This window comes from Cinclus cinclus, unplaced genomic scaffold (assembly GCF_963662255.1).
Source record: "Cinclus cinclus unplaced genomic scaffold, bCinCin1.1 SCAFFOLD_83, whole genome shotgun sequence".
In the NCBI taxonomy this organism is placed as follows: Eukaryota; Metazoa; Chordata; class Aves; order Passeriformes; family Cinclidae; genus Cinclus; species Cinclus cinclus.
The window spans coordinates 405569-415436 of record NW_026912186.1 but is presented as its reverse complement, the minus strand read 5'-3'; the positions used below and the strand labels follow the sequence as shown (position 1 = coordinate 415436).

The 9868-nt window shown below is 46.1% G+C and overlaps 1 protein-coding gene across 3 annotated transcripts; it reads right to left on the bottom strand.

The window, feature by feature from the left end:
• Positions 1 to 1061: 1061 nt before the first annotated feature.
• LOC134057554 (UDP-N-acetylglucosamine--dolichyl-phosphate N-acetylglucosaminephosphotransferase) lies at positions 1062 to 8838 on the bottom strand. Of its 3 annotated transcripts, none has more exons than XM_062514511.1 (9): positions 8662 to 8838; positions 6533 to 6653; positions 6234 to 6447; positions 5551 to 5697; positions 5335 to 5419; positions 4404 to 4592; positions 3276 to 3363; positions 2766 to 2921; positions 1062 to 1617 (listed from the first exon to the last, which is right to left on the bottom strand). In XM_062514511.1, exons 1-9 carry the CDS (start codon positions 8814 to 8816, stop codon positions 1552 to 1554), a joined length of 1221 nt encoding a protein of 406 aa, XP_062370495.1. In that variant the 5' UTR covers positions 8817 to 8838; the 3' UTR covers positions 1062 to 1551. The 3 variants fall into 3 exon arrangements, with proteins under 3 accessions (XP_062370495.1, XP_062370497.1, XP_062370496.1); XM_062514513.1 differs by lacking the exon at positions 8662 to 8838 and adding an exon at positions 8542 to 8576; XM_062514512.1 differs by lacking the exon at positions 8662 to 8838 and adding an exon at positions 8542 to 8653 and having other exon boundaries at positions 6234 to 6653.
• Positions 8839 to 9868: the final 1030 nt, after the last annotated feature.

The window sequence follows — 9868 nt, the reverse complement described above, 5'->3', positions numbered from 1 at the left end:
GGAGGGGCCAGGGCTAGATAGAATGAGTGTGTGATCCCTAGTGAATAAGCCTGACTAGAGAGCAAGTAGGATAATGGGCACTGGAACCCAGGACCAGATATGGGAGAGATTTGGGTCAGCAGGATGCTTACTGGAGTTAGAGCTAAGCTAGCTCACTGGGGAAAATGGAATGGCTGCCTGAGAGGTACCTATTGGAAGACCACATTCCAAGCTCAGCTAGCAGAGAGATTAATTTCTCTGTTCATATGCCCTGATGCCAGGAAATCCAGCAGCTAGTAACAGGACAGACAGTGTTTAAGGCCAGACACTGATTGGTTTCATAATGTTTGTGTGTATGTGTCAAAGAACATACTGTACTGATCTATAACTGATCAGCTGGAGGATTTGGCCACTTGTACCATTCATACTTGAGTGCTGTGTGTTTCCTGTGTTGATCAGTGCTGCTGGATACAGGTATTTTTGCTTTCTGGTAATACATTCCAGGCCTTGTTACTAGCCGGACTTGGGTGTGTGGAGGTGCAGTCCCTTACATCTATTAGGGTACTGGACCTGGCAATTTCTACTCTCACCCACCTCAGCATCCTTGTTTCTGCTGTTGCATTATTTCACTCACTTTCACTACCCTTACTCTTGCAAAGACTATAACCTGGTACTCCAGTGGCTGTTCCATGTTTTTCTGCTGGGCAGGTAGCAATTCTGTGTTGAACTGTGGTGCTAAATACTGCTATATAAATAATTATTTGTATTTGAGAAAAGGGATTGGCAGTGATCAGGGTCTAAGTTCCATGTTGATCTAAGGGTCCTACTGATACCCTGTTAAGACATGGTGATCCTTACTCTGCTAGCCTGTTCCAGACACGTCCTCCTCCAGGGAGGAAGGCAGACAATAAAGGTATTCGGAATTAAAAGCTCATCAGCAGGAATGCTCCCAGTAGCCATACAAAAGGAAGGAGTCTACTATAGAAATGATCAGCTGCTTGACAGGGTAGAAAGCTAGAGATGGACCATATAACCTAGTTTCACTGCATGTCAATATTGCAAAGGCAAAGCACTGCAGGGGAAAGGGTACCATGAATTATTTTATTCTCGGAGCACTGAATTTTGAGTATGGGTTTTCACATGTTGTTCTATGTCCATGAACCAAAAACAGGATTGGTGAAGCCAAGAGCGGAGTCTGGTTTACTTACTCTGCTCACAGAAATTAAAAGTAGCTCTTTTTGCTCTTGGTGAACAGTAATGTCTTTGTTAGATGTATAGAGATTCCATCTTTGCCACTTTACCTAAGTGCTGTCATTTGCTTCCCCTCTAAAAGGTATTCCTAATAACAACGATGTCCAAATAGCAGTGAATCTTTTCTATCACAGAACTGGACAAAAGCCTTTGGTGCACAAAAAACATCCCAGTTCAAAACCAGCCCACACAAAGCAGTTGCTTGTGTTCTGACAGCTATTCTGAGGTTCTCAGAGGGCGGGAACATTCAATCATTTGGTCAAGCAACTGGAGAAAATGGACTGGCAGGTAGAACTCTTTCCCTTGCTCCTGACAGTCCAGTCAGACATCATAAAACAAGCGCACTAGTTGGTACCGGATCGAAAATGCAAGCATGCTGCCAAGGACCTAGGTAAAAATCAGAAACATAACAGAAACATTATACTATCAAATGGTTTACAGACTATCAGATTTCTCCTTTCCAAATGGCTTTGCTAAGCTTTCCAGCATGCCTTGTTTCATAAAACAGCAACAAAAAGGCTACGTTTTTTTAGGTACAGGAAGACAAATGGCAGAAGCGTATCCAAAGACCTTGCTTCTCTTAGGATTTTGGTTATCAGTGGGTTATTTCTCCATGTGCCTGTACACAGTCACATTGTAACAACAAGTGGAAGAGAAAAACTTTTAGGATTAACTCCTTCTGCCTTAAGGATCCTGTATTACAACAAAACCCCCACGGTTTGCAATGGAAAATACCTTATGTCAAAACTGAATTCAGCATCCTTACAATAAGACACTTTCAGGATATCTCTGCTGTGACTGGGATCAAGGTAAGTGCTATGTACTTCCTGTCTTCTTCTATCCCCTATGTCATCTGCCCAAACCCTGTTCAACAGGCTTTTGTTGAAAGCCCTTCCACCCAAATCGGAATCATGCTAAATGTCTCTTTCCTAATAAGAATCCCTTATCTTAAATCTGAGGATGAATAGAAGGATTTTATTGTGGGCAGTTAACCAATGCAGGTCTTTCCAAAAGAGGTGTTTTTACTATACTATGCTTGAGAATTCACATACTGAATAGAGGTAGTGGCAGTATCTGTGAAGCATATCCTTGTTCTCCAAGCGGTTTCAAAATGCTCCTGCATGCCCCTCAGACTGAGGGATTGCTGAGCCATGTGCCACACTTACACAAGTCTTACTGACAGCTCTGAGACTGTTATTTGGTATTACTGAAAAACAGGAACATACCAAAAGGCTGTTTTGAGTCAAAGTGACAAGGCACTCTGCTGTCCTCATGTTTTTCTTGCAACCAATGACTTATGCCTTGGGAATCTTCTTAAGCTAACCTTCCTTATAAGCTCCTAATGAACAGGGAGATGTGGGAATTTCTTTCCTCCTTGAGGTGTGTAAGCCTCTTACTCTCCCCAGGCTCCACTGCACCTTGTATGAAGAGCATGATATTCTACTTTCCCCTTCCCCCTTAAAACTCTTCAGACTGACTTGGATCTGTTTCTATTGCAGAGTAAATCTTTCTACTGGAGGAACCCTTTGTCTGACCTGAATGAGTAGCAACAGGAGAGTGAGATTTTGCTCGTGGGTGGGTCCAATCAGCTTTATGACAAAATTAATAAGCGTCATATTACTGCATTCGGTGTATTCACCATCTTCATCTGTTCCACTCTTCACATCTACAATGTGCAAGATCTTGACTACCTGAGGAAAGAAATACTGCATGATATTTCACCAGGTATGTTTGGTGTTCACTGGCTAGTCTTGCTTAAGAGCCCTTTTGTTGTACCATCCTTGAAATCCTGCTTGTGCTCTTACAGAAAAGACAGGACAGACTTATGATGGTCCTGTGGCACTTCTATATGTGTGGTTATTCTGAAAGACTGATTAGTAACACAATTCAGTGACTGTGAGGGATGGTAACAGACTTTCTTTTAGATTTGAGCCAGGCAATAACTACTGAATCCTGAAGTTCTGCATTTTCTCCCATCCTGTTTCTCTTGCAGTTGATGACTGCCAGAAAATGCATCTGAATTTTGAATGCTTTCCACATATTACCTTCAGAATGTTTGTTCCCAGGGCAGAGAGGCTCTTAGTTTTGAACTTGGAATAGCTCATCTCCAACTTCCCTGTACTAGGATTAAGCCTAAAAGAAACATTTAAAATTTAGTCCAGATACAACAAAGAGATCACTTTGTAAGCAGACTTAGATCTATAGCTGAGAAAAAAATCCAGTGGTGGAAGTGATGCCTTAGGTTTTAGCTTTAATATTTCTCAGAATTTCTGCTGCTTAGTGTGTAACTCTGAAACTTCATATTAGGTGTTACAAAGTTCTCTTCACAGGGTAGTTAGACACAACAATCCCTTTCTAGGTAAAGAATTAAGGACAACTGGTACCCAAAATGCAGAAACAATGAGGGAAAGGGAGCAAGCCAGGGGGCTGATACTCATAGCCCAGGGCTGTGGTTGGGTAAATAACCCTAATATGTAGGATGAACCAAAACTTAAAAACGTGTAAAGCTCATGACCGGGATCCATCTGGAATTTGATTATTTGGGTGTAGCCCTGGCCAGCCTCTTGCACTGCCCGAAGTGCATCCTTTCAATAAATACCTCTTTTATTCCTTTTGCTGTATATAGTCTCTGTTCCAGGTCACCCTTTCCAGGCAACAGAAGAAACAGGACTAACGTGATGCACTTAACAGCAGCTGCTGGTATCTAGCCCCTCAAATGGAGCAGAGAAAACTCCTTCCCAGTGTACCCACAATATATGCTGTGTAGTTTAGAGAATAAAATAGAAGAATCTAACACCTGCAGAGAGACTTGCTGATGTGGCATAGCGCTACAGAATGCTTGCTACTATGAAATCTTAGCAGATCCCACTGCCACAGCATTAAAAGCAGCCTGTGTCAATGTCTCTTCATCATGTAGGATAGAATCATCATGTTCTAACCTTGATAAAAATTATTCTGTATCCTGAGGGGAGGGCTGGTCAGGAAAGTTCACTTCTTTGAGAAACCTCTACTGTATGGTCTGACTGCAGCTGGCAGAGTGAGCTGCTGTCTATTAAAGAGAAAACATACTATGATGGCTTTTAAAAAGAGCACCTTCCACCACCTTTCTCAGCTGGTGTTGGAGGAAAAAAGACACAACCTGTAGCACCACTCTAGGTCGCTTGGAACATTACCTCGGAAGCCGGTGACGGGGACAAGGAATGACGTGGAAGAGTTGAGGCAATGAATAGAGGAAGTTGAGTACTTGCGGGATGAAAAAAAGCAGCATTGTTTTGCTGAAATGTCCCAAGATCCCCACCACAGCAAAGGTCATGCCAGCAAAGTAGCAGAAGGTGTCCCCAACAAACACTCGAGATGGGTACCTGGAACCCATGGAGCAGAAAAGAAAAGGTCTGATGTGACTACTATTGCCATGAAAATGGCTACTTATAACCACTGGATATACATCCAAGTTGCAGGTTAGGGGCCAATGGGGAGCTGTAAACAACTGTAGGTATTTATTCTAGAACTGCAGGACTGGGACCCACTATCTGACTCGAGGAGAATATGGTATGAAAAGACAGCCAGTGAGGCACAGGAGAGAGTGTATTCTGTGTGTTTGGGTGAACCGGTGTGACCACAATTGTTCTAATACAAAGAAAAGCTACTGCGCCATCTATGCCTTGTGTTCTTGGTTCTGGCAACAAGACTCTCTGCACTCCAGTGTTCCACCTGCACGTTGTTAAGTGGTTTTGTTTGTTCTAGTTTTTTAATACTAAAGGCCTATCTGTTTTATCTGAAAAATGTAAGCACTATTCCTACTATATTTTTATTATGTCTGGAACTATGTTTTGGAACTTTCACTTGTTTTCTACACTGATATCTAAGGCTTTAAGTTTTCAAGGCACTTAAAACGTATCCTTACTTACTTAAACTTACATCTCTATTTCATGTATGAATGGCTTAATATACTTTAATCCATCCAAAGGTTTTAATTCAAACCCTGTACTCTGCTCTCTTGCTGAAGAATTCAGAGAGGCCTCTGTTTTTCAGACTCCAATAGAAAAAAGAGAAACTAGAGGGAAAGGATGCTTCCAGACAAATTCTGAATGTCTATCCTCTTACCAGTTGTGGTAAAACAGGCCCAGCGTGGTAAAAAAAAAGGGAATCATGAAGTAGAGAGAAAAGATGTGATCATCTCGATAATCCCCTATTGAAAAAGAAAAACATATATTTGTGATAAGACAAGACTGGTTCATTTTTACCAATACAAGCTATTGAAATCTAGAATTCAATCTCCCTTTGCTTTTTGTGCCCACAAATGTTTGTTATTTTCCTTACCATTTAACTCTACAATATTGAATATGATAATGGAAGCAGCTATCACCAGTGACTGTCCTGCTTCAATTCCATTAATTCCGGCGAGAATGTTGATGGCATTAGTGCAGAACACTGCTAGCATGCCCATGTACACGTAGTAGAGGATACCTGCCAATCAGAGCAAGCCAAATGCTTTAGTATTTGGAGGCAAAGCAGGCCCTAGACAAATTCACTGAAGCTCTCACTTCCTGATTTACATACCAACCTATTACCTAGCAATCTCAGTGAGTTTTGATGGTGGTAGCTTACAGATAGATTGCTTCTTCTCTTATGAGCTGGCCTCGTGTACGTGTATGTACAGCACTGTGGCTGCAGCATGCTTTGACATGGCAGCCAGCTGGAGTGCTGTTCCTGCCCTTCTGACATCCTGGTGTTATCAGCCATGTGCTGTGTGCCCCAGTACTCAACTGTATTGCCAGGATCATGGGAAAATGATTGGTGCCTGTCTATGCACAGCTCAATTTCTGTGTTCTGGGTTTCTGGATGTTCTTTCTAGCCTGATGTTTAGTGGGTGGAGTGCCACTCTCTTACTGGTTACTTAAGCAAATCCTTAGTCTGCTCCCTCTGCAGCACAGTGCTTCATGTGTTCCCTTCCACTGACTGCTTGCCATGTGGATAATGGCTTCTGCTGATTTCTAACTTACCCAGGTCCAAGTGCATGCCTAGCAGCACCCGCAAGGGCTTAGGCACCACAATGGTCGTGTTCCCAAAGTTGGTGAAGTAAACCATGAGCAGTGGGAGGGAAGCCATGGTAGGAAGAAGCAACTTGTGGCGCCAGCGCAGGTTCAGAACATCATCTGCAAAGCCCAGGAAAATCATGCAGCAGATGGCAAGGAGTGAACCGATGAGCTCCACGAACTGCAGGACAGAGAACAGGACCCCGGTCACCGGTGGCCACTCCCTGCCCCTGCCTGCCATGCCTGCAGCACTGGACGAGCCTCACCTCGTTGTGAGGAAAGGCAGCGCACTGCTCCTCCACAAAACATCTCAGGAAGGGCACGGGGATGAAGCAGAAGAGGATGATCAGGAACACGGCACCGCTAATCACACCCTGTGCTTCGGGGCTGGAAGGTAGTGAGACAGAGAAATTGAGCATTTTCACAGTAGAGGCTCCGAGTATTCTGGGGGGGTGAACAGGATAGCTTGTCTTTGTGGGAGATTTAGAGCTGTCAGAGGACCAAGGGGTTGGCATCTGGCGTGGGTTTTATTACAGTGTAGAGATTGTAAAAGATGTTGACAGTGTTGCTCTAATAACCAGCAGGGCAAATGCCTCAAGTGTGAATTGAAAAACAATCCTAATCAAGTCAATGTTGAACCTAAAATTCTAAAGTTGGTGTGTGGAAAGTCACATTGTGTGCCCGCAAACTGGGGTTGTGTGTAGGAAGAATACTGGGAAGATACAGTGAAATTGTGTGAGGAAAAGTTTGGGTGGTAACGGGACAGGACAAGAAGGAGAAGATAATGGGAACTAGACGAAGTAAAGAGATCCCTAAAGCCAGCCCACTAGGCTGTGTTATTGCACGTTGGAAAGATGTTGCTGGGCATGGGGGAACAGAAAACAAGAGAGACCTTGTAAGATTTTGCAAGGACTGGTGGCCATTCTATGAATTGGACGAGGGAGTGAAGTGTCCACCCAGTGGAACTTTGGATTATAACACAGCTCATGCTATTTCTTAGGAGGGAAGGAAAATGGACAGAGGTATCCTATGCCGATATATTTTTATTCCTTGGCAATCACCTGGAATGGCAGAGGGATTGTGAGATCAGGGCTCCATTGGACCCTCTGGTATTGGCCCTAGAGAAGAAGACTAAGACTAAGAGGAAAGCTTAAGCGGTGTTCAGCATGTCGTATAGGGCAAAGATGCACAAAATCTGATAAGGTTTATCAGACTGTGGCCCAGGAACACGGTCCGTTAGATTTGCTCAAGCTTCCCCACATAAAACAGGAAAAGGATGAGGATGTAGACTCAGAGAATGCAGACCCCCTTCTGATCACACACGGGGCTAGACAGGCCTGGTTACAGGCACCTCTGAGAGAGGCAGTGGGACCAGAGGGAGGAATGGTACTGGTAAAAGTTCCCTTCTCCACAACTGACTTGGAGGCATGGGAAAAGGTTGCTAAAACTGACTGCAGTGATCCAGTTAACACGGCTAAATGTCTGCGATATATAATAAAACAACATAATCCAGATTGGAGCGATATGTAATTATTATTGGATGCACTGACCGAGACAGAAAAACAATTAATTGTAAAAACGGTAGGGGATCTGGCAGACAATTATAATAAAACTCAACAATTAGATGTGAAAGATTATTTCCCACTCCAAAACCCACAGTGGGACCCAAACAGGTCGGCAGAATTGAGAAAGTAAAAGAGTTTACTAATTCTCTAGAAAAGGGGGAACTGAGACAGAGAAATTGAGAATTAAGAATCAAGTATCAAGAAAATGCTTCGACTAAAAGGGGGCTGAGAAAACTGTGTTTACTGTAATATATGGCACTTCCAAGAACAGGAGGAGAGCAAGGCTACAAGGTGAGGTGAAGGCCTAGAATGGGCAAGCAGGATGCAAGGACAAAGGCACCACAGGACGAGGGGGTCCTCAGACTCCTGAAACCAGGAAAACTGGTATAAAAGTCCGGAAGATGACCAAAGGACTAAAAAGAGAGCATGCACAAGGAGGCAAGGTGAAAAGTTCAACTGAGAGGAAGACTGTTTACTTCATCCCAGCGACCCCCGGACGACCACCAGAGCAACCAAAAGGGAACAATGCGCAGCCGCAAAAAGGCGTGGAGCTAACTTTAATATGAAGCGGAGTTAGGAAATGAATATGTATTAGGCGTGTTGTGTATTCCTAGTTTGTAGAGACTAAAAGGAGAAGCACAGGTCACCAAAGTGTGCATGTTTTTGGAGGAGCCATCCCCCATGTACCTGAGCGCTGAATAAATACCTACCTACTCTTATAACTTATTTTGTGGGTTATAGAGAGTTTTTCCGCGCTTCAGCAGAGCGGGGGGAGTCAGCCGTGCCCGGGCCGGTCCCCCGGGGCACCTCCGGAGGACAGCGCTACTCACACGGGCCGTCTTGAGGTCTTGTTGAGGTCCTCCCCGAAAAGCCGCGCGGCGAGGAAGTGATCCGTGAATGCCGGGATCAGCGTGAGCGTGGCCGCAAAGCCCAGCAGCGACCCACCGAGGTTGATGAGGAGGGGCACAGCGGGCCAGGCCGCCATGGCCACGGAGGGCGCTGGCCCTTCCGAGGGCGCTGTCCCTTCCCTTCCGAGGGCGCTGCCCACCGCCTTCCCGGCCGGGCGCTACGCGGGCGGCGCCGGATGCGCGGGGCCCTCGCGGCCTACCGGGGGCGCCATCTTTGGCCCTGGCATGAGCTCCCTGCCGGCGCGGAGCTCTGCTCCCACGACGGCCGGGATCGTTAACAGTTTCAGCCGCGCTGAGGGCGTGTGGACACGCTCGTCCCCGGTGCTAAGGTCCGCGGTGGTTCTCCTCCTCCGCGGGGCTCCTCCGAAACTCTGCGCCGGAAGCAGCAATCGCCCGGGGACGACTCTGCCCCGTAATGCCCGCAACCGCCATGGCTGCCTTGGCACCTCCCGTGATCCACTGTACGCCACTTCCTCCCATGCGGGGAGCGGGTGAGCCGCAGACCAGGGCGGGCGAGCAGGATCGCGGCAGCGCCGGGTGACGGCTCCACTCCGCCTCCCAGCCGGAGCCGCCTTTCGCCCAGCCCTGAGGAGCGGTGGCTGCAGGCGAGCTCCGGCCGCCGGGGCGGTGAGCCATGTTATCGGGGTGCAGATTGCGCGAGAGCGGAAAAGTGAGCGGCCGTCGGGTTCCTTTCCCCACATTTCTTCAGATGTCGGGAAAATTCAGTAAAATACCTTACCGGAGATTTTTGATTGTCCGGGAATCTGTAACTGCTGTTGGGCCCTCGGGGCATTTTGGGGGGTAGGGAAGGGAAGGCAGGATAAGCTCAGTGTCTATTTACTGTTCTGTTCATTCAGCTGTGAGACGGTGAGCAGAGGGGAGACGCAGCAGAAAGTCTGGTAGCGTCAAGAACTTCTACGTGCTCTGCACCTGTATGGCAACCTGAAATGGTTTCTGATGGCTTTATAGCCCCCTGGGGAGTTGCTGCCGTGTTGAGAGGTCAACTCTGCTCTGTTGAACATATGCAAAAGTGATTTTGTAAACTTCAAATAAATTTTGAGGTAGGCACGTCCTGTGGAGGAAAGCACAGCACAGAGGTACAGGGGAGCACGTGTGGCCAGAGAAGAGA